The following is a 24,718-nucleotide window of genomic DNA, read 5'->3' on the forward strand; positions in this document are numbered from 1 at the left end:
AGGTGCTTCATCCTGACTTAGACCCTAGTGTTGCTTCTCTTCCAGTGGGAGTGAGTCTACTGGCTTCTGAACACTATTGGGAGAGGGTAACTTTGGATCAGTGGGTTCTGGAAACAGTTGCTCAAGGCTATGCTCTAGAGTTTGTTTCCCAGCTTCACAACTGCTTTGTTCCAATGCCTCACTCTCCAGAGAAACACTTGGAAGTTTATGGAAGAGATAGGAGCCATCGAACCTGTCAATCCTTCAGGGAGGAAGTGAGGGGTTTAATAAATTTATTAGGACCAAAGGAAAATGGTGATACCAGGACCATTTTGGACCTCAAATGGTTAAACAAATACATCCTGAAGAAACATTTCAAGATGGAGATTCGTGACAGCACTAGGAAAGGTAAATTGCATGATATCTCTTTACCTTTCTGAGGCCTATCTTCAACACTGGTACCAGCACTGTTGAGTGGATTGAATTTGATTAGTGACTTGTTCCTACCAGCACAGCATTTCATAGGATGAATTAAAACAGGCATCCCCAAACTGCGGCCCTCCAGATGTTTTGGCCTACAACTCCCATGATCCCTAGGTAACAAGACCAGTGGTCGGGGAAGATGGGAATTGTAGTCCAAAACATCTGGAGGGCCGAAGTTTGGGGATGCCTGGATTAAAACAACTAGGCGTTATGTGGCAGGCAATCACAGTATGGCACTTGTAACCACATGGTGAAATGGATATGTACTGATTTCCAACCACAAGGCCCTTCCCTCCACAACCATTTTGGGATTTGGGGGAAGCAGAGGAGTGGTAAAACTGAGCACAGAAAACGCAGTGAAATTGAAACAAATTTAGAGAAAGGCAGTGAAGCTGGTCATGAGTATGGAAAACAAGTCAGATGAGGGAAGCTTGAAGAAACTGGTTGCAGACTGAGGCCCCAGCCAACAGAGCAAGGCTCAGCTGCAAACAGGAAGTCATCTTATACTCCTCTCTGCCCTGGGTGAGCCAGTGGCCAGTCTGGATGGATGGAGTCAGTGCAGGGCAGGGCCGGCCCTACGGCCAGGCTGGGTGGCGCAGGGCGCCAGGGCACCCACCCGCCCGCTGCGGAGCTGCGCCTGCCCACCCGTCACGGCAGCTGCACCCCCGCGCAGCTCCGGCCACCCGCCGTGCTGGGAAACGGGGCGGGGGCGCCGGAGGGATCCGTCGCACCATGGCGCCAAATATACTTAAGACGGCCCTGGTGCAGGGCCTGGGTACTCCACGAAGAAGCTACCACCTGTAGTTCAGGGGCTCGCCACATGAGGGAACTTCCTATAGATCACAGTAGCGTCTGAGATCCATAAATCCCTTCCTCCCACTTTCCATTACAAATGTCCTCCTGCCCTGAATTCCCATTATGGAATCCCTCCTCATCCTCTGTCACTTATCTGCAAACAGGGTTAGGGATACCTATTCATCAAAGTAACATGCAGATTCACCCTTCAGTTCCAAAACATCTTGACATGAACTGGATTTTCCTCTTATCATTTGGTGACCAAAAGGTTCTTAGCTAACACAAGAAGGTAAAAAACCCTTCCTTTCCCCCTCCAAATGTCTAATTTTCCCCAGCACCTTCCTCCTTAAAAGTCTAGCACAAACTGAACGCATAAACAGGATGGGAAACCAGCCATCTCTGCAGCCCCCCCCTTTCCACCTTACTTTGCTTCTTTTTGGCTTGAGGTCGATACACAACATATGGTATGGAACAGAGAGGCGGAAAAATAAAAACAAGAATTTGGTAGAAAAGCGAAAAGCTACATGAGGGAATTAAACTTTACAAATAACCTTATTGAAAGGGAATTTTTGAGTTGGAAGGAATCTGAGAGGTCATCAAGTCCTGGCATTGCCAATGTAGCAACATGCCCCCCCCCAATGCCCTCCCATGGTAACCACCAAGGCTCTCCCAATTTTTTAAAAAGAGGTTTTTTGTGGTTAGTGCTTCTTCTTTTGGTTGGTAGGTTGGGAGAGGTTGCTTTTTTTGGGGGGGGTGGGAGGCTCTGTGTTTTATTTGGGTTTTGGGTGTGTAGATGTTTTTCCTATTAGGGAGTTATGAGCACTGTCAGTTTTTCTCTTCTGTGAAATGAGTATTTTGTCCACGAGAGTTTCTGAGATCCCCCTGAGCAGGAACTGCTTTGCAGGAAGCAGCTGAAAAATCCCTGGCAGGTGCTTAAATCCTTCCACTCAAGGGGGAGCCAACACATCCAGAAGCAATTTTGTCCCACTGTCAAACACCTCATCCTTAGCACATTTATTCTAACATTTAGCCTAAATCTGTTAACCTCCAGGTTCTACCAATTGGTTCTAGTCCTGCCCTCTGGAGCAATGCCTGGATGTTCAGCATGACCAAGAGATAAAGCAATGTCTTTTCTGTTGCAGTACCCAACTAATGGAAGCATCTCCTCTCTAAAATATGGCAGTGCTCTAAGGCTTATTAGGCAGCCACAGAGGCACTAAGGATGATTAGTCAATTAATAACTATTGCAAATCAAACAGAAGGAAAGAATGTGAGGCATTTTCTGTATCTTTCCAGCTTAGGAGATAAGCTGCCTTCTAATAGAAGCAGCTTGCAAGCTGAGTTGCTGGCAAAAATTGAACTGGTTAAGCTTTTTCCAGTATGGAAATACAATTATGGGGAAAGCATCACCGTTGATCTGTCAGATATCTTATTACTTGTGTGTGTGGCTCCTGATTTACTTTTGGACCCTATATTTCAGCACAGCAGTTTGCAACATTATGGATGTTGATTTTTACTGATTAATTCTTTTGCCAAGGATGAACCTTTTATGAACGAGAAAATAGTTTGATGAACTTGGACTGAACTAATTTGTTTTGTAAAAGTACAAACTTTAACTGGAACTAGTTCCTTTTTAAAAAACTGGACTTTCAAAGCAGTATACTGTATTTTACATTGCCTCTTAAGTCTCTGTTTCCAAAAGATGAAGAATAGCAGACAAAAACCCTGTATGCTGGAGAGGCAAGAAGTACCTTTGGAGGCCATGCTTGTCTATCAAGTAGCATCAGTTCCCCACAGAAGCAAACAACATGCCATTGGAGTATTCTCAATACAGTGGTGCCTCGACTTAAGAATTTTATCCGTTCTGAAGGCACCTTCGTAAGTTGAAAAATTCCTAAGTCGAAAAATGCCATTGGAAACGTGATTTCCCATAGGAATGCATTGGAAACAGAAAAAATCGTAAGTCGAAGCAACCCTATCTAAAAATTTGTAAGTCGAAAAATCCCTATCTAATTATATAATGACTATAAACTTTCCGGTGCTCCTGCCTTACCTCCATCTTATCCCCTGGCTAAGATGTAAAGTTTAAACCGCCGTGATTTTTTTCTGGATGTCGAGACATTTGTAAGTGTGCGCCCATTACCCCCATTCGTAAGTCGAAAAATTCGGCTGTCGAGTCGTTCGTAAGTCGAGGTACCACTGTACTCCTTTTCTCCAGCTAGGTGCAGAGCTCAAGACTTCCGCCTCCTTTGCTAGCTACATTGCACCTGCCAAACTGATTTTCTTCTACTAGGTCAGGTGCACCCATTAAAATAGCTACCAACCAACAAGAGTAATCAATGCTCGTTTAAGCAAGCATCTTCTAGTTATTGATGCTCATATACTTATTTAAGCAAGCGACTTCTGGCCACTGATGCCCATTAAAGAAATATGTTTCACTACGAACTCTTCAAAAGGAAAGATGAAAGGCCACTGACTCAATATCTCTCACAGCAGGGATGGGGGGACCCGTGGCCCTCCAGATGATGTTAGACTCCAACTCTTATCAGCTCCCAGTCAGCATAGCCAATGTTCAGGGATGGTGGGAGCTGTAGAACAACAACTAAAGACCAGCAATTTTATTCCACAATGTGTTAGGGTCTGTCACCATATTTGATCTCTTAAGTGTCCCACCCAACCTAGGTAGTGGTGGAGTCACCACAAATTGGCAGCCAATGGCTTGCAGACTGGCAGAGGTCCATAGACCAGCACTTTGAGTAGCATGAACTAGATGGCTGCAGGTTGCTTGGCCCAAGGTAGACAGCAAGGTCACATATTGCTTGTCTCAATCATCTTCCTACAAACTGAATCTATCTATCTATATATATATAAATGTAAAAATCGTGAAACTGCGTTTTCCACTTTTCTCTGGACCGCTTGACCGATCGTCCTGAAATTTTGACACAATGATTCAGGCCACTCCCCGAGCGTTGTTGGGGACAAAAATCCCTCAAATCACATACCTGGGCAGGCATACCTGGGCAGCGCCCTCAAGTGGCGTAATACCCTCCTCCACCCCCTCCCTTCCTGTGAAATCTAAGCCACACCCACAAGCCAAATGACATCATCAACCAAGCAACTGAAACCACCAAGGCAGCCATTATCAGACCCCTAGACCCCCACCAAATAACCAACCTTGCTAAGTGGAGGTAGGGGCCTGCCTGGAGGGGATGCGGGGGGGGGGCGAATAGGGAGCAGGTGTGGGAGTGATCCTGGGGTTGATGTCGGCAAGCCGCATCAAGCCTGGCAAATAGAGCTGTCAAATGTAAAAGGTTGTTATCGCGTGCAATGCTGGCAAGCCACATTGTACGTTGGTATAAGCACACACGTATCTATAGGTTGGGTCATTGGGACAGAGCAGGACAGCAGGTCACCACAGGACTGGACAGAGGTGGGGAAAACAGGATGGAACTGGTTTGGGCAAGTTGTGTCAGGGGAAGCAGGTCCAAGCCAGAAAGGTTGAACCCAGGTCGGGAGGAAAACAATGGGAGGTTTGGAAAACTACCAGTAGTCACAGGATTAAGAGGAGGGGGATGTGTAAAGTGCACATGTGACAAGGAGGTGTCTGAGGGATACGTGAGGATCAGGCACTTCCCTTATGCAGGTAAATTTGGGTGTTGGCAGGATGTGACAAGTAGGGAAGTACCACCTTTTCTGGGATGTCCTGGCTGTCATTGGAGGAAGACTGCACTGTTGGTTAATTATTTACTTTGTAACAAAATATCAATAAAAGGGGGCTCCTGCTTCTGTTCTGGGTCTCCTCCTGGAATTTACTACCTTGTGTCATGTCTTGTTTTGCCACTCAACAAGCAGGGATATGTAATAGGTCAGAACAGGGTGGGGGGAAGACACAGGGATAAAACCTGCCCTCTCCACAGTATCTCACCTCGGCTTTGCGGACTAGGCCGCTTTCCAGACTAGGCCAAGTGGAGGTAGAGGCCTGCCTGGGGGGGATGGGGTGTCCGAATAGAGGGCAGGGATACGTAATGGGTCAGAACAGGGTAGGGGGGAGACACAGGGATGAAACCTGCCCTCTCCACAGTATCTCACCTTGACTCAGGGGGACTCTGAGGCTCAGGGGGATCTGAAGGGGGGCTATTACCCTCCATTTCACAGACTAACGCACAGGGCCAGCTAGTCATATATAAATTCTTTAATGGTCAGAAATCAGAGCTGATTCAGAAGTGGCACACCTCAATCTCTTCACAGCACAGATCTCTTCACCTTCCCTATCTCCTATGTAAATGAAGGTGGCTAAGTAGCTCAGTAACAGAGCATCTGCCTTGCATGCAGGAGGCACTAGGTTCAATCCCTGACATTTCCTGGTAGGTCTAGGAAAGACCCCCTGCCTGGAATCCTGGAAAACCGCAGCCAGTCAGTGTAGACAATACTGAGCTAGAAGGACAAGTGGTCTGACTCATTATAAGGCAGCTTCTTATGTTCCTACAAAAGATGGGAAGTGCATTCATGTTAGAATATGCTGAGAAGGTTGCACATGTCTGATGTTCTGTACTTGTAGGAAGAAGTCTGCTGCAGCTGGGGTTGGGTGGGTTTGATGTCAGGGAAGGAAAAGCCCCTTTAGGTTGGCTCCTACAAATTACATTTTATATACATTTACCCAATGGGAAAAAATATGATGATGATGATGCCATAATTTGACTTTCATGGGGAGATTCTGACTTTGCATCCCAATCTAGAGCACAAAAAACAGAGTTCCAAATGAAACCATCTCTCTTGGGGCAGTAATTTCATTCTGTAATTGTCTCCTGTCAGAGCAGCCTACAGCTGCATGCCTAAAGAATGGCTGTGTAGGGCTTGATGGGGTGTGTGTGCTCTGCCACACGAGGAGAGGAGAGGCTCTGGAAAGGGAACAGCCAGCGCCGTCTTAAGCGCCCCTGTCGCCATGGTGCGCCGGATCTCTCCGGCACCCTTCCGCCCCGTTTCCCAGCGCGGTGGGCGGGTGGGCGCGGCGCTGCTGCGCGGCGGGCGGGCAGGCACAGCGCGATCTCTCCGGCGCCCTCCCGCCCCGTTTCCCAGCGCGGTGGGCAGGTGGGCGCCGCGCACAGCTGCGCAGCGGACCGGCGGACCGGCCGGCCAGCGGGCCGGGGCCATGGTGCCCTGCGCCACCGGGGGGCTACGACGAGCTGGCCCTGGGAACAGCCAGTAAGGGCTTAACTGGATGATGATATTTTTAAACCACCCTTCATAAAAAATAAACAATAAACACAAATATCACTTGTCTCAAGTATAGGGAAGGAAAGTCTCATGGTATCAATCAGCTAAGGGGAACCTGTGACCGTACAGACGTTGTCAGAGTAATAATTTAATAGTTCTTATAATAATATAAGATGGATAATAATATAAGATGGACCAGTAGTCCATCTAGCTCTGACTTGGGAACCTTCTGCATGTAAAACAGGGGCTCTAACAGTGAGCTACAACCCTTCCCCAAAGCTAAGAAACTAAGAAGCTGTTTTATACTGAGTCAGACCCATTGGTCCATCCAGCTCAATACTGTCCACACTGACTGGCAGCACTTCTCCAGGGTTTCAAGCAGGGATATTCCAGTCCTATCTGGAGATGCTGGGGATTGAACTTGGGGGCTCCTGTCTCCAAAGCAAATGCTCTACCATTCAGCTACCTGCTGGAACCGGCAAGCTACTTTGCCAAACCATCTAGGTGGTGTAGAATCTCTCTCTCTCTCTCTCTCTCTCTCTCTCTCTCTCTCTCTCTCTCACACACACACACACACACACGCTTCCAACTGTGAGTTTCTCTATTGAAGATGTCATCATCTTTAGTAGGGGTAGGGAAGAAATTCCATATAGTTGGCATTTTAATGTAAACCTATCTAATTCACACTTCCTAAAACAGTTCACAAGCCCAAACACAGCTCTCCTTTGACAATTACACTGCTCTGAATTCTATAATGCAGCTCTCCAAATAAATAATGTGTTAAAAAAAAGTGTATGTGTGCATAAAAAGTGGGAAATGTGTGATGTTAGGGGAAATTAGTTGTAATTTATATTAGGAAAAACTGCATTCACAAAGGTATATATTAGGAGAAATGTGCTCTAAAATGTTGACAAATTTTCATGAGGAATTTGCGGGGTGGGGTGGGGGGGTAGCAAACAGATGCAGAAATGTGGGAAGCCGAACTTAAAATTGGAATAAACGAGAAACTGAGAGAAATTAATGTACTGTAAACAGAATCTGTCCATTGTTACTACGCTTATTTTGCAGCATCCCTGTCACAGACCAGTTTCTTGCATTTTGTTTCAATCTTCCCCCATGTGCATATATTTCTGCTGACTGAGGATAACACTCTGCGGATCTGTAGACTGTAGCTTACAGAAGCTTATGCCATAATCAATTGCTTAATTAATGAAACGAAATTGCATTTGCCACCTAACACTCATTCTGCACCTGTAAGCAATCGATCCCTTAGTGTGGCAGCACCTACACTTTGGAACTCCCTGCCTGCTGATGCTGTCTTCTTTATAGCACCCGCTTAAAACATTGTTGTTAAGTGACAATATTGCTTAGTGAAGGATGTCATCCTAAGAGGGAATACTTTGAATAATTTTTTTTGGGATGTAACTGACAGACAGAAAATAATGTCCTATTTATTTATTTATTTATTTATTCTGTTTTTCTTTTATTCTTCTGTTATTTTTCTTTTCCTTCTTTTCTGTCTGTCTGTCTGTCTCTCTGTGTCCTCTGCTTTGGACCACTATTGTGATTGTACATACATGAAGGTGATAGATGGTTGGGGCCTTGTGTGAGAGGCAGGGAAAACTGGAAGAGGAAAGGTAAGCTCCCAGGTGGGCTAGTCCACCCTTTCTGGATGAGATAAGGGTTAAGATCTGAGAAAGAACTTTGTATTTTGCTTTCCTTCTCTTTTTCTGCTTTTGTTCTCATTTAGATTACTTTGTCTTTTACACTATTGTATTACAAATTTTTTAAATACTTTTTTATTGCCTAACCAGTTTTGTTAGGCAAACCTATCCAGAAATGTAGAAATTACATATATTTTATCACTTCTTAGTTACTGTTGATTTTATTTATCATCTGAATGTTTTGAAAATGCCTGTTTTTAACAAGAATTTTAATGTTTTCTTTTTATCTAATAAAATTGTAAGGCTGTTGTCAAGCTAAAGTTCAATAGGGGGCCATGGCAACTTCAGCATGATGAGAGACCAGCAGGCAGGTGAGCAAGCAGCATGGGAAGCAAGTGCCTAGACAAGCTGTTTCACAGAGTGGGGAGGCACTTCAGATAGCGGTTTGGGAAATTGCTCCTTGAAGCACACTAGAGCGCTGCATTTTGTTAAATAAATAAATAAATAAATACAGTGGTATCTCAGGTTATAAACACCTAGGGTTACAAACACTTCGGGTTACAGACTCCGCTAACCCAGAAGTAGTACCTCAGGTTAAGAACTTTACCTCAGGATGAGAACAGAAATCGCACGCAGGTGGCCCGGCAACAGCGGGAGGCCCCACTACCTAAAGTGGTATCTCAGGTTAAGAACGTTTTCAGGTTAAGAACGGACCTCCAGAATGAATTAAGTTCATAACCAGAGGTACCACTATAAATAAATTCTTCAGTAGCAACTATTCCTCTCCAAGAAAAGGTATGGAAAAGGAAGGAAGGAAGGAAGGAAGGAAATAGAGCTCCTGTTACCTGCCCGTGACTTCAATGTTGGAGACAGCATAGAAGTACTTGAACAAATTCTCCCGTTGCACGTAGGTGCCCCCTAGTGCTGGTCTCAACAGCCGCAGCCGCAAATCCGTCATGGTGAAGAAGTCCTTCAGCCCTTTGGCACTCTCTAGCCTGGTGTAAAGGTTGTCCATATTCTTGAGTTCTGGCCCAGCAAAAATGGCAAAGCGGTCCCTCACTTCAAAGCGTACATTCTTCTCTTTCTTGGAGCCCGGCCAGCGGGAATACTCATCTGTGCAGATGACCCTGTTGGCGCTGGTGGTGGAGAGGTTCCTGACCCTCCGCGCTTGCATGCCGAAGGTTTCATTGCAATCATCTGCATAGTATTGATATGGGTGCCAAGTCCTCCCATTGTCCAAGGACTTTTCCAGGATCATCATTGTGGGACGCCCATACTCAAAAGTCACTATGATGTCATCAGTCAGCTCAATGCTCTTGTTCCAAGAAAGTGTGATGTTGGCCAGCAAAGGCTCCGGGTAACGGCTCCATGTCACACTCTGCCAGTATGTCGCCAGGCCTTCATCTTCTTTGTCAAACATCAGCTTGGGTGGATGGGCCAGGTCCGGGTTGGAGGCATCACACTCATCACACATATATGGGTTTTCCTGAAAGGACAACAAGAGTAACAAGAGAAGAAATGGATGGCAAAGAGCAAGAACTAATAGGGGATTCATTTGGGAAGGAGCCATGCCTCACTGATCGAGCGTCTGCTTGCATGCAGAAGGTCCCAGATTCAATCCACTCAGCATCCCTTGGTAGGGCTGGAAGAGACTCCCTGCCTCAAACTGAAGAGGTGATGCCAGTCAGTGTTGGTAATACTGTGCTAGATGTATCAGTGGTCTGTCTCAGTGTAAGGCAAGTTCCTGTGTTTCTATGCAGCTGCAAAGATGCAGGATGGCAGCCATTAAAAACAAAATCATTAGATAAAAAAGGGCTTTTTACGGGGAAATTGTCACCTTGATAGTTTTGGAAGGGATACTACTGATCATGACTATTCTAATAGGAACTTAGAAAGCTACATTAAAGAAAGCAAAAACATCGGTCCAATTTGCTCAATGTCATCATTGTCATTGTTTTCAGACAAGGGCCTTTTATAGCTCTAACTGGAGGCCCCAGGGATTGAACTTTGCGCCTTTGGCATGCAAACATGCAGAAAGGCTGTAGCTCAGTAGCAGAACACCTACTTAGCAAGCAGGTGGTCACAGGTTCAATCCCAGCATCCCCAGGTAGGCTGGGAATGTATCCTGCCTGAAACCTAGGAGATGTACTGCCAGACTGAGCAATAGTCTCTGAGCTAGATGGATAAATAGTCTGACTCAGTATAAGGCAGCTTCCTATGCTCCAAATGCTCTGTGATGAGTTACGAGCTCTTCCATAATGCTGTAAAAGCGCAAGAAGCAAATACTTTTTAATAATCACATCATCATCATCCTTACATCATCGTACTAAGGAAGCAACACTTTGCCTAAACTTGAAAGAAAGGTAAGAGTTTTACAAATGATGTGAGTCATGCATGACTCCATACATCATGAAATGTCACCTCATACAGTATATCCCTACGTGTCAGAACTATTTCATTTCTTCTCCAGCTTTTTCCTGCATTAGAATTTTTATGTACTTTTGGAGATGTCATTCCTTTCTTCTAATAACCCTTCTGCCACCTTTGAAATGGAAGTTGACCTAAGTGTAAGGGATAAGCCAAGAGTAGTCCCAATCAGAGTTGATCCACCAAAATCAATGGACCCCATTATGTATGGACTTACCATAAGCATGATTTAATTGGAAATCACCCAACAGGAGGATATGTCAGAATTTGCAGAAGAACATCCTCTGGACATGTGGGGTAAATGACCCATAATATCTACGAATGAATTCTATGGAAGTTTCTGGGAAGAATAGGCTCCTTGGATCTGGTGGGTGTCCCTCTCCATTATAGAGGATCTACTTACAGAGGCCTCCTTTTTGTAGTGCAAGCAACAAGTACAAGTCACTTTAGTTGGGCTGCTACTGTTCTGGCTCCCACTGAATGAACAGCTCAAACTTGGGTTACAGTTTCTGCTCAAAGCTTTAATGCTCAAATCATTATAGTACATAAGCAAGACAAGGGTCAAAGGTACAGTGGCTGCAATGCGTGGCTAAGTGAGTTAAGTCATTGATCCAACAGTTGACATGCCCCTTGGGTTGCCCCGATGTAGGAGTTCGGCGGGCATGGCTTTAGCATAGTAAGTAGGATGGGCAAGCAAATAGGAACTCCTTTTGATGGGCTGGGTCTGGTGCCCCTCTGTATATGGAGACTTGTCAGCTGAAGTTGATGGGAGGGGAGGGCAGCATAGGTGGAACAGGAACTTTGGGCTGTATTGGCAAGGGTTGATCCAGTGATAGCCCACTGAGTCCCTCCCTTTAATCAAACTCCTTGCTTGTCACGCTCCCCACCCGCCATACACTTCTGATGTCTCATGGGATTCAGACAAAGTTCCTTCCCAGCCTCCAGCTCTTTCTTTGCACTTTTCCCACTGCTTATCCTCATCTGACCAGTCCCTCCAAGAGTTATCCTCGAAACTCATGACAGTTACTTGGGCATAGGAGGAGATCTGCTTGAACAGATCAGAAGTTCTAGTCTAGTATTTTGTTTCTACAGTGGCCAGCTAGGACACTCTATCCTCCCTGCTGCATTCCACTAAGGGAATATTGAGATGAAGGAGGAGGTTGACGGGCAATGCCACCTCCTGGACTGGTTGCAAGGAGGTAGGCAGGTGGAGATTGGCTGAGGCAGACTGGACCTGATGGGGCAGTGCCTCACTTGCCATCATGGCAGGTGCCCTCCACTGAAGCAGGGCATAAAACAAGAGCCTTCCCCTGTCTCATCTCCTTGCCTCCACTCAAATTCAGTATCTGTTTTTCAGTGACATAATTATCTATCATGGTTAACAGCTAGGAACCTCAACTTCTTCCATTCATAGAATCATAGAATTGTAGAGTAGGAAGGTACCCTGAGGGTCATCTAGTTCAACCCCCTGCAATGCAGGAATCTCAACTAAAGCATCTATGACAGATGGTCATCCAACCTTTGCTTAAAAACCTCCAAGGAAGGAGAGTCCACCACCTCTCATGGGAGTCTGTTCTACATCCTGTTTCCATTCTGTGCCAGTTATGCATGCATAAATTGTTTAGAAGGTTATCTTGGAATTAAGTGGTATATTAATTAATTAATCAGTCCATTCTGACCCCATTTTCTGCACTTTTTTGTAGCAATAACATAAAAAAAATCCACACTTAATTTGTGGATTACACCTTAATATTTGCATTTTAGGAACACTTCCCTCTTGAATAACATTTTGTAAGCATTCCCCCAAACCTTTCTTTGGGGGCTGTGCTGTTCTATATATTTCCCCTAAATTAACATTTTTGTGCACATATTTCCTGCAAAAGGCACTTATTTACCTTTTTTTAAAAAAAAAAAAAACAACAACAACCCAAAAGTGCCTCAGAAAATCCAGAGAAGTGTGCGATCCAATGAATTAATGCATTCCAATCTTCGTATAAGTCCAGGAACTGTGACTTAAGTTGGCCTGCTTTAAAATGCAGACCAAAAGAAATTACAGTATCTTACATCCCTAACAACTGCAGTGGGGATGTGAAAACAACAAGGATGAAGCTAAACAAGGCTATCCCTCTATGAAACTCACTCTGCTGCCAAAACCTGTTTTTGCAACCCTCAAATTCAACCGAAGTTTTACCTTCCACTTAGACCACTAGGATTGGGCTGTTGATGGAAAAGGCAAATTCTTTTCTTTTCTCCACTGATCAAAACATTTGTAGTTTTCTGTAGCTCAACCTCCTCTCTCCCTCCCCCCTTCCTCCATAATATATTTCAAGTGAAATTATGTTATTAGTGGCTAAGCTGTTGAGTATTTTAAATAAAGCAGACATCTGCTGCAAACAGTAAAAGCTGCAGAGATAGCTTTTAAGAAATGCCCACCCAAACCCTCAACTTATTATCACTGTCGGAATGAAATGATAAACAATACCAATCCCATTTTAAAACACACACAGAGAGAGAGAGAGAGAGAGAGAGAGAGAGAGAGAGAGAGGGAGGGAGGGAGGGAGGGAGGGAGGCGGAGAGATGTGTCAGTGCCTCCTAATGGGGGTAAGACGAGAGATTAGTATTTATAAGGGTGGCTGCCTGAGATCCGAGACAGATGGGCTTCAAAGTGGGTCAGATTATGTCTTTTCCTAGGACACTTATCTAAAGCACTGTACACATTCCAATTGTTTCTGTTTACTTCTTTTTTATGGTCCCTGTGTTCCTGTTTTGCCTTTTTTTGGGGGGGGGGGTGTTGTCAATACTGTCATTTAAATCACTAAACAAAAAGTAGTGTGCCTGCGGGTGTAGTGGAGTTATTCAGGAGAAGGTGATATAGAGTACCAGCTCTGTATGCAGGAGATCCAAATTTCACTCCCCGTCATCGCTAGAAGAGGCTAGGAAAGACCCCAGGCAGAAACCCTGGAAAGCTACAGCCAGTGTAGGTTGATCTTAGGACACAAACACAGGGCGTTGTGTCCACTGCTAGTTCTATTCAGAGTAAACCTATTGAAAGTGAAGGACATGACTTAGGTTTATTCATTTCAATGAGCCTACTCTTGATTAGAGTTCAGCTCAATACAGCCTAAACGTATCCATTTTCTTCTCATTTAGATCACTCTTCTGAATCCCAGCTCCCTTTCCAAACCACCTTGGTTCATTGTATAATACAGTGGTTCCCAACAGGTGGTCCGCGGACCCCCAGGGGTCTGCGAGCTATGCCAGAGGGGAGCTATGCTATTAGAATAAAAAATATATTAAATATATTTCGTATGATAACAGATTTTTTTGTTTTGGCCGCTTCCTGCATGAGCAGAGTCTAGCGCAAAACTAGAATTAGATAGAGGCAGTAGTTCTGCTGTATGCCGTTAGGTGGCGCTTTACAAACACTACTGTTTTGCAAAGAGGCAGCACGCGCATTCTACTAACGCTCACCTCCCCAATATGCTTTGCGCGCGTCGGCTTCATTTGTGCGCTACTGCGCAGGTACCCTGTCTTCTCCATTCCCCTCCCTCCTCCCTGGTGCGCACTGCCTCTTTGCAAAACAGTAGTGTTTGTTTACAAAGCGTTGTTTTTCGCGGAAGCTACAGTTCGCATAGTTAAAAATGGACCGTTGGTTAAAAAGTGGTTCGTTAAAACGACAAAGGCCTACAGATGAAGAGGAAGATAATGCATTTGATGTTCAAGCAAGTAAGTCAGTGACTCTCGAACCGATCTTGTCAATGTCTATTGAACCTAAATCGTCTGCGTCCCTTGAACCTAACCCTTCCAAGATCAGTGTTAAGCTGACTGGAAAAATTAGATTAGGAATTAGGAATTAGATTTAGGATTAGGAATTAATGGGGGTCCTTGTCACAATAGCGGCTCGATGAGGGGTCCTCGAGAAAATTTTGTTGGGAACCACTGGTATAATATATAGCAAAGAATTTCCCATAGCTGGGTAGTGCTCAACTGGTAGCCTTGGGCATGACCAAGGCTCAAGCTAGGCCCATTCCTGGCACCTGCAAAAATTGCTAAGAGCCAGCACTCCAAGCAGCATATGGTCTCTGCCAGTTGCCCTGTGACTGTAGAGTTGAAGGGCAGCATACTGACATCTCAACCACTGGCCATAGGATCAAGGGTCATGGGAAGGTGACACCCCCTAGCTCCATAGCTGCCAAGTACCCCGTTTTCCCCAGGAAACCCCCGTTTTTACTTACCTTTTCCCGGTGCCGCCCGCCCATCTATGGGCACCAAAAATGGCCGCCACCGACACCGTAAGTCGCGTTGACGCACTTCCGGTCATGCATAGAAGCTACTTTTGAAGCCGGCGGCGGCCATTTTTTGTGCCCATAGAAAGGCAAAGCGACACCGGAAGTTATGTCAACGCAACTTCCGGTGTCACACGGCTGCCGGTCCCGGATTCTGCAGTCCGGGACTTGGAAGGTAAGCCTAGCTCTCCAGAGGAGAATTGCAGCAAGCGGGGGGATCAGTTTGGCCAGAGAAAGAGCCACTGCAGTTGAAAGGCCAGGGCATAAATCTTCACCATAAATAACAAACAAAAAACAAACAGGCTGCATTCAAACTGTATCCTTATCCATGACAGATTTAGCTCTGGAGAACTCAATCAGAAGAGGGAGGGGAATTTAGGAAGAGCACAGACTATTGCAGGGGTGTTCGAGCTGCAGCAACTGTTTTGGACGGTGCCATCTGTTCTGATCCTGTTAGAGTCAGGCTTGCTGTTTGGATTGGCAGTGAAGGGCACAGGGATGGCGTACGGCTTGCAGGTGCTCCTACCCACTGAGTCAGCAGCCATGCCCCTTGAAATCCTGTGCCGCGTCATCTGGAAGCAACTCTAGAGTCAGTACTAACTGCCAGCCCCCACGTGTTGTACATAGAATAAGATGCCATGCGGAAGAGTTTGCTTGCCCTGCTTTAAAATAGGGTTTAGACAAAAATTAATGGATAAGGCTATAAGTGGGTGCTACTAGCTATGCAGGCTATGTTACACCTTCCGTGTTGGAGGCACTAAGCCTCTGAATACAGTTGCTAGAAATCACAAGGGTGAGGAGAGTGCTGTTGTACTCTAGTCTTTGCAGGCTTCCCACCATAGCTGCCAAGTTATCCCTTTTTTTAAGGGATTTTCCATTATGCTGAATAGGCTTCCTCATGAGAAAAGGGAAAACTTGGCAGCTATGCTTCCCACTGGGGCATCTAGTTCACTACTATGAGAACAGAAAGCTGGATCAGATGACACCCCCCCTCAACCTGATTCAGCAGGGCTCTTTTGATGTGAGACTGAAAACCCACATGAAAGAATGATCTACGAATGATCGCCAAAGAAGAAAGAAGAAGACGACGACATGCAAACAAGCAAGTGCGTGTGCACACACACACACACACAGAGGAATACATCATCATCATCATCATCATCATCATCATCATCATCATCATCTACGTTTATATCCAATCTTTCCTCCAAGGAGCTCAAGTTGACATGCATGTTTCTCCTGTTCCTCCCCATTTTATCCTCACAACAACCCTGTGAGATGGGTTAGGTATGGAGGCAGCGACAGGCCCAAGTTCACCCTGTGAGGTTCATGATGGAGTGGGGATTTGAACTCTGGTCTTGGACTGTCACATCACTCTGAAAATTGTAGCTCTGGGAGGGGAACAGGGGGCCTTTTAACAACTCTTAGCATCTTTAACAAACTCCAGCTCCCAGAATAGTGCTTTAAATGTGTGGTGTGAATGCGGCCTAAACCTATTGAAATACTGTACAATGCTCATGTTATATGTTTTCATTATTTTCCAAATTCCTTAATAATATAGGGACTCTAATCATACTCAGTAGAATCTGGGTGAGCTTTTCCCAGGGGAAAGCAGATTCGAAACCAGTGGTGCTTGCATGAGAAGCTTAAAATGGTTTAGCTAGCAGAACTACCCTCACTAGGAATAGTCATCCAAACCAAAGCACTGCTACCCTCCTTCAAAACTAACCTGTCCCCAAATTTTCAAATGCACTTCTCCAACCCTCCCCCAAATAAATACAAAACTCTGTATTATTAGGGGGAAAGTGCGCATAAAACGCATCTATCAGTGACAACAGCATACAAAAATGCATTCTGGTAGGAGAAATGGCTTGCAAAAATAAAAGGTGTACATTAGGCAAAATTGCAAATGAAAATGCTTCTATTAAAGAGAAATGTGCATTAAAAAGCTGGTGCGTTTTTGTGGAGGTATCTATATCCATATCTATACCTATGCAGAAATGTCGCATACTGAAGACTCGAAACATGAGAAACAAAAATAGACAAATTCATCCATCCCTAGTATGGGGACATGAACAAATCTCAGTGACCAAACCTTATATAGCAGTTTGCTGATCACTGAGTGAGTTCCTGTAAGCCAACAATGAACAAAGTCTGGCGGATTATATTGGGAATTTTGACCTGCAATTCTTTGCCACTCTAAACCTTTGCATCTCCCCAAAACATGCTTTTTTACTGTTCATTTGTGATTATTCATGCCCATTATGGTATTGGATTGGTCAAGCACTATTCCATTTTCAAATCTGTTTGTATCTGCTGAAGATTCAAGGTGGACATGCTAATTCATTTCCATGGTGCCTGTCACATAGCTTCTTGCTAAAATCCTTTCCTTACCAAAGGAGGTTCTGGGATTTTTTTGTATGTGTCCTGCTTTTGTTGTGCTTTAGTGCAAGAGTCCCACCCCCCCAGCATCACAGAGGGGGTAAGCAAGACAAAACAACTAATGAAGCAGAATTATGCGTGGCCGGTCCCATAGGAATCCACCATTAATGCACTATAATTGCACCAATATCATATTGCACAACCCACCTGCAAAAAAACCTCTTGCCCAGGGGCCCACTGTCCCTCAGACCTTGTGGGGGGCCGGACTATATTTTAAAGAAAAAAATAATGAACAAATTCCTATGCCCCACAAATAACCCAGAGGTGCATTTTTAAATAAAAGGACACATTCTACTCATGTAAAAACATGCCGATTCCTGGACCGTCCGTGGGCCGGATTTAGAAGATGATTAGGCCACATCCAGCCCCTGGGCCTCAGTTTGGGGACCCCTAGGAGCACTTTACTTAGGAGCATGGGTGATAAGCAAGCAGCTCTTGAAACAGGAAATTCTTTCTCGAAGGCACACCTGCTGTAGAGCTCTGGCGGCTTATTTGGTGTGTTGATCTTGCTACGTCTGTGTCAATGGGTGATGGCAGGAATGAGGTTATCTCTCTGATTCTCTGCACAGTTTGTGGACCACTCACACTCTTAATTCAGAGGGCAATCCACCTTCAGGCTATGGGGAGCCTAGCAGTGTCCTTATGAGCCCCTGGCTTTGAACTGATCCCCTGTCCCAGATGGGAGTCATTATCAGCCCCCCCTCCCCATGGACATTGGGAGTCTTAAGGACCTTGCCACACCCTTGAGAGCTCCTTATGCACCAGCTTGGGTGTCCTAAGACACTGCTGCTGGCCTCTGGCTTAAAGATTACCCGATTAGTTTACAAAGTTCCCATTTTGCTGAGGACAGCAGCAAAGCGCTTAAGTTAGGATAGAATTTCCTCCAGATCCTGCAAGATGTCACGGGAAGGAACCATGTCAACAATAATTTGCTTGTATCTGAAACAATGGCACTTTATGGGACGAGGGGGAGGGGGGCAGGAAAGTGAGAAGTAGCAGCACGCATACGCCACTTGGTGCATGGCGCACTCTGGTGAACGGTGGGTCCTCTGCAGCTCCTTTATTCCCACCCCCCACCCCATGCCTCAAATAAATCTGTCCATCCTGGCAGAGTCCGACACCCAACAGACGTGGGAGATGTGTAAATCTCTAACCTTGCTGCCACAGACACCCCACCCCACCCCCCTCCTTCTGACCCAACTTGTGGAGTCGAAAGCTCAGCCCCAGCTCTGAGGAGCAGATGGTCAGGAGCACTAATGAATCAGCCTGTGTATTTACCGCGCCTGCTCCTGCTGGGGAAAGGTTTTAATAAACAGCAGCCAGAATAAATAAGCCCTACAACCAATCCAAGCACTCTGCATTCCTCTCCGCCTCTCCTGCATGCATCAACTCCTGTGCACAGCAAGAGCCTGAAATTCTATTTGTAAGGAATGCTGCTTACCAGACTAATTTTTTTTGTGAGGATTTGCTTTGTTTGCTTTTAAGCAGCTGGGTGTTGGTGTTGCTTTAAAGCAAGGCTGGCTCACTTTGGGGGGGGGGGTGCTGAGGTCCACATTCACCTTTGGACAAGCTTCAAAGGGACTACAGACATGCATAAACACACCACACCCAGGACACAGGCGAAACACATACAGAGAGGCATTAAAATATCCATTGCAGCTTTCAGCTGATTGCAGAATGGGGCAGGGACCTTTTTTTTATTAACCTTTTTTTGGCCTGCTCTTCATCTGGTTCCATCCCTACTTTGACTGGCGGGTGGCACAATCCACCTGTCAATCACTTGGTGTCATTATGACATCACATAACTACCAAGTGGGTTTCCCCCCCCCAACTGTCATAATCCCTTGTGCAGGGTACCCAATACCTGGCTGTCAGGCACTTGGAAACTGCCCTGCACAGGGCATTGCCAGCCCTATGCTCCAAGCACCAAGCATAGGACCAGCAAAGTGCCTCTCTGTCCTGTCCAACTTGCCATTTGCAATGGAGAATTCCCTTGTGAAGCTGATGCTGGCAAAAGAAGGCATCTTTCTCCCCCGTCTCCCCCATGAGTAGCTGGTGGGAAGAGGAAAGAAACCTGCTTTTTGCAAGCATCTGTTGTGCTCAGCCTAGTGCTGTGATGGAGATTCAGGTCAATATGTTGAATGGGGGTTGCTGATTTGAATACCCATCATGGCACTAGGCTGGGTGTAGACTAGAGGTTTAAACTTCTATACTATCTGGTGTTGCAGATAGTATTTTTATTATTATTATTTTCATTTTCTGCCTACCAAAATTGCTGAGAGTCTTAGTGGACCACAAGGAAGGCCAGATTAGGCCCACAAGCTGAGGAGTTCTCCACCCTGGTTTTAGACATGCATACACACTAGGAGAAGGGGACGACAGAGGACGAGATGGTTGGACAGTATTCTTGAAGCTACGAACATGAGTTTGACCAAACTACGGGAGGCAGTGGAAGACAGGAGTGCCTGGCGTGCTCTGGTCCATGGGGTTACGAAGAGTCGGACACGACTAAACGACTAAACAACAACAACACACACAGGGGGCTAGAATTACCATTCCTCTGCATTGAGCTTTCCTATTTCTGTTCTTTACCTTTAGACTAATCCTAGGATTCTGCTTACCAGAATCTGGCAGTGGGTTTTATTGTATATGTGGCTTTGTGGACCAATGAAGAATAATTTCAATTGTCCTCAGGCACTTATACATCAGTTGCATCCAGACTAGGCAACTGGAGTGCCTTTAAAGAAGGTCTGGAAATTTAAGCTACTGTAAAATTTAGCCCTTTGGAGGGCTGTGGAGTTTGAACCTATTATATTAATTTTGAATCAATTGAGTTCGGAGGTGCCGTTTCATGGGGGAGATTTGGGGTGTGTGTGTCAATGTCGGGACATCACATGCATGATGTCCTAACACCCTGATGTCATGCGCGTGACATCAGCACCATGGGAGGAGCCATCTGGGGGCAGAGCCAAATGTGGCAGCTGTCCATCTTCAATGGCCCATGGCTCCTCCTTCACCTGGGGGTGCCACCAGCAGGAGGCTGCTTCAACCCTACTTCCCCACTGGGGAAGGAGCCAGCCACGGGAGCTGCACTGCAGTTGGCTCTGCACTTTTGGGACATTGGGGGGGCCCAGCCCCTACCCACCAAATATAGGGTGGCGGCCAAAGGGGCTCAGTCCCCTGGAGCTGGCATCCCTGGTTCAGTTGGTTACCCATCTGTTTAAAATTGTTTCAAGAACTGCTGGCTCTATGCCAGCATGTCTGAGCCCCATGACTGGTCCCAGGGACCCTTTCTAAACAGCCTTGGCCCAGTATACCTGAAGGAGCGTCTCCACCCCCATCGTTCTGCCCGGACACTGAGGTCCAGCACCGAGGGCCTTCTGGCGGTTCCCTCACTGCGAGAAGCCAAGTTACAGGGAACCAGGCAGAGGGCCTTCTCAGTAGTGGCACCCGCCCTGTGGAACACTCTCCCATCAGATGTCAAAGAGAAAAACAACCACCAGACTTTTAGAAGACATTTGAAGGCAGCCCAGTTTAGGGAAGCTTTTAATGTTTAATAGATTATAGTATTTTAATGTTTTGTTGGAAGCCGCCCAGAGAGGCTGGGGAAACCCAGCCAGATGGGCGGGGTATAAATAATAATAATAATAATAATAATAATAATAATAATAATAATAATAATAATAATATCTGGCCTGCCAGAAACATTGTTCAGGCTGTTGAGTACCATGGACAGCATGTTTAAAGTGGTGACTCCACACTTGTGGAATTTCTCCCCCTGATAATTCCACCTGGCCTTTTCTTGCAGCCTTTAAGCATACCACAAACACACACACACTGTGTGTGTGTGTTTGTGTGTGTGTGTGTTTTAATGCACACATAATTTATTGCTGTTGAAGTTCTCTTAAAACCTCCTGCTTCCATTGCAAGCCTTTCTCACACAGGGAATACCCTACCCAGGCCCATGAGATACTACAATATTTATCCATGTTCCATCCAGGCAAGCAAGATGCATTATCACAGTTCAGGGACACATTCCATCCAGGGGGGCAATACACCCATGGGGCAAAACCACAATACAGCTGGTTAAGGACATGACCTGCACCGAGGAGTGTCTGGAGATCCAGACGTAGAGGGATGGAGGAAGGCTGCATTTGGTCCTCTGGTCTTGAGGTTCCCTATCACTGCTTTCTAGGGCATGCTTGAGGTGGAATGTTTCATCCAACCACAAAATATCATGCTCTTCAAATAAAAAATAAAATATCACAGTCCTTTTTTGCTTTCTGAGTCAAACTATGTTGTTGAGTTTGAGAAAGGGCAAGATGATTTCAGGAACCAAAAATAACATCTGTAGGTAATTAAATTTCATGCTCCAGGGCACAAATTGATAACCTGAAAGAGATCAGGATGGAATTCCCATTGAACTGGAGATATTCGCTGGCAATTAATTTTCGCTCCACTCACAGATTTAGGGAAAGGAAGCAGCCATAATTAATTTAGAGTGATTACTGCTAATAGCTGGTTAAGTGGTAAAACATGAGCACAGAGACTATCAAACAGCAGGGCTGAAACACACACATTCTAGTATAAATGCACACTGGCTTTCCTACCACTAAAAATGAGGGCTCTGTACAATTCTTCCCACAAATCATGGCCAAATTCATTATCCATTTTCAGTGTGAGTACTTTTTATGAATTTCACCTGAAACTCTGCAATTGGCTTCTGTTGGAAGTGGAACTCTAAAGACAAATAAGTGGTCCTATCCAGAAGCTATGTGCAAATGGCCTACAAAACCCTCCAACCTATTTGTGGGCAGATTTTTCTTTGGGAGGGGGAGGACATTGCACTGAATTTCTGCAGGGGGGGAGAGAAATTATCCAACAGTTTCTCAGAGGGGGCACTGCCATTGCTGTTGCTCTGTGATAAATTTCTTAAGCAAAAACAATGGCCACCAAACAAGTAGAAATACAAAATGGTGGAGAATAATAAGAGAATATTATGCAAAGTGGCCTTTTCTGGAGAGGTTTGGTGCTGGAGAAAAATTAGAATCTACATTATTAAATTCTAAGGAACTTCAGCTCAGCTCTAATCCTATCTACAAGTGCAACTTATAAGGTACAGCTAAGGCACACTGGCCTTAGTTCATTGGTAGAACATTGCCTTGGCATTTAGAAGGCCCAGGATCAATCCCCAGCTGTATTCCCGGGTAGAAATTGTCTCCTTTCTGAAACCCTGAAGAACCACTATCAAGCACTGTTTCAATACCTTCACCACCTCCCCAGACTGTTGGAGAGACAGAATTGGATGCTATTGGCCCACTAAAAATCTCCGGATAACCTTTCCCAGCATTGTTGAGTAAAAAGGTAGGGAACAAGATAGAATGGGACCTCACAGGTAAAAAGCCCTGGGGCCAAATGACCATTTTCCAGTGTTGCCTACCAAGTCCCTCGGATAGGACAAGAGCCAGAATAAGAAAGTGTTGCCCACTCCCAACCCAGTTAAGTGGTCCAAAAGGTTGCTTGACAGTATCAAAAGCCACTTTAATATCTAGCACAAGCAGTACATTGCATAAATAATTTGAGAAATCATCAGTAGGTAAACCTCATTCCTCAGGGTCAAACCTTCCAGGTCATTGGAACTCTCCCTAGGCTACACACCTCTCCACAGCATCACACAATCTTCAAACATGTTTGTGTAGCTGGCATGTGTCTTTAAACCATGCCAATAGTTCCTGCTAAGGTCCTGCTTGTGGGCTTCACATCTGGTTGGCCACTAGGATGCTGGACTAGATTGAACTTTTTGGTCTGATTTGGCAGCCAGGCCTGGGAAGGCGGGGTCCTGGCTGACTCCTCCTGTGAGTCTGATTGCTCAGGATGCCTAGAGAAAAACAGGAATTCTCACCACGAATTTCTATTCCCAGGGTTATTGGAGTGCAGCTCTGAGTCTGGGGTGTCTCCTCCCACCAACTGGTCAGGCAAGGTCCATGCCAAAGATCCTCCTTGTGGAAGGGGTCATCCCATGCTCTTCAGACTGGCTGGAAAGAGCAGGGATGACCACCCCCAAACTGCAACCTCTGCCAACACTAGCAAAGCCTTGGGAAAAGCCCTACAACTATGTATTTTAAAAACCCTCAAGGTGCAATAAAACAGAGTAACGTTAATAACCACGCAAGCAGGAAAGAAACAGGTTCCGGGAAGGAACATGCCCATAAGAGGTTCTCAAACCAATTTCAAAAAAGACCACCCACAATATCCCAGAACCACAATCAAAGTCTGGAAGAAGAGAGACCCTGGGAATAGAAATTCACGTAAAAAAATCTACCCCACCACCCCCAGCTCCTTATCTAACCCCATTTGGAGATACAGGTAGGTAGCCCTGTTGGTCTGATGTAGTCAAAGCAAAATAAAAAAATTCCTTCCAGTAGCACCGTAGAGATCAGGTGGGAGAAATGGGGGGGGGGACGACGACTTGAGGATAGCACAGGCAGAGGAAAATTGACGACAAAACTGAGTCGGGGAGGAGGACTGAGCTCCCAAGGAGCTCTACAGGACCTAACCATACCAAATGCAAGGCAGGGTCGGTCTGGGATGGCCCCTCCCACAAGGACAATATTTGATGTGAACCCTGTCTGACCAGACTCAGGACTGCCTTCCAAGATCCCTGGAGAATATCATGGTGGAGTATTGTCTGGGAATGTTTTTTTTAATCAGGTTCAAGATTTAATCCTGGAGGTGCTTATTTTTATTGCTGTTATTGGTATTAATGTTTTTGAATCTTTATTCTTAGATCTTGTTAGGAATTGTGTGGGGGTTGTTTAATCTTATTGTATATTTAGTAAACTGTTTTCATTTATTGTTTATTACTACTTAAATTGTGTAATATTTTTGCTATTATGTAAATATTTTGATGTTGTAAGCCGCGTCAAGCATGGTTCAACTATGGAAAGATAGCAGTCAAATGAATGATGATGATGATGATGATGAACATCCTGCTCAAAAAGCTGGAAGGGTCTATCTGGGCCACCCTCCATTTAGGGTGATGGTATTGGCCAATTGACATTTAAAGAGAAGGGAGACTGAGTGCTTCTGTCAAGATTTTGGCCAGTGCCCACTGAGACTATTTTGGTCTCCATCCTCCTCCCTGCTGAGTTCTCAAGGTCAACACTGAGATTATGTAGGAGAGTGCTGACAGCCAGTGCTACTAAATCCACATCCTGGACTGGGTGTAAGAAAGAAGGCAGGCAGATGGGGGCCCAGCCCTGATTGTCCTAATGAACCAGCCTCCACTGATAGGGCAGAGAGATCAGGAAGATCAAAAGTACCGTAGGTGTAGCCAGAGCCAAAGTCAGGCAGAGTAATACCTTAGTAATACATGGCAAGCATGTAGGGGCTGGCTGATGACAGAATGACATGGGTGCAGTGGGGCAA

At 45.5% G+C, this 24,718-nt stretch overlaps 1 protein-coding gene across 9 annotated transcripts in view; it reads right to left on the reverse strand.

Annotated features, from left to right (window-relative positions):
• The window catches only part of NTNG2 (netrin G2), a 126,741-nt gene that overhangs the window by 62,141 nt on the left and 39,882 nt on the right, over positions 1 to 24,718 (reverse strand). For all 9 annotated transcript variants that reach the window (XM_060270662.2, XM_088664791.1, XM_088664789.1 and 6 more), the window contains exon 3: positions 8,981 to 9,621. In XM_060270662.2, the coding sequence (XP_060126645.1) occupies positions 8,981 to 9,621 (641 nt within the window). The remainder of the gene's footprint in view (positions 1 to 8,980; positions 9,622 to 24,718) is intronic.

This window comes from Zootoca vivipara, chromosome Z2 (genome assembly GCF_965207765.1).
Source record: "Zootoca vivipara chromosome Z2, rZooViv2.hap1.1, whole genome shotgun sequence".
Taxonomy (NCBI): Eukaryota; Metazoa; Chordata; class Lepidosauria; order Squamata; family Lacertidae; genus Zootoca; species Zootoca vivipara.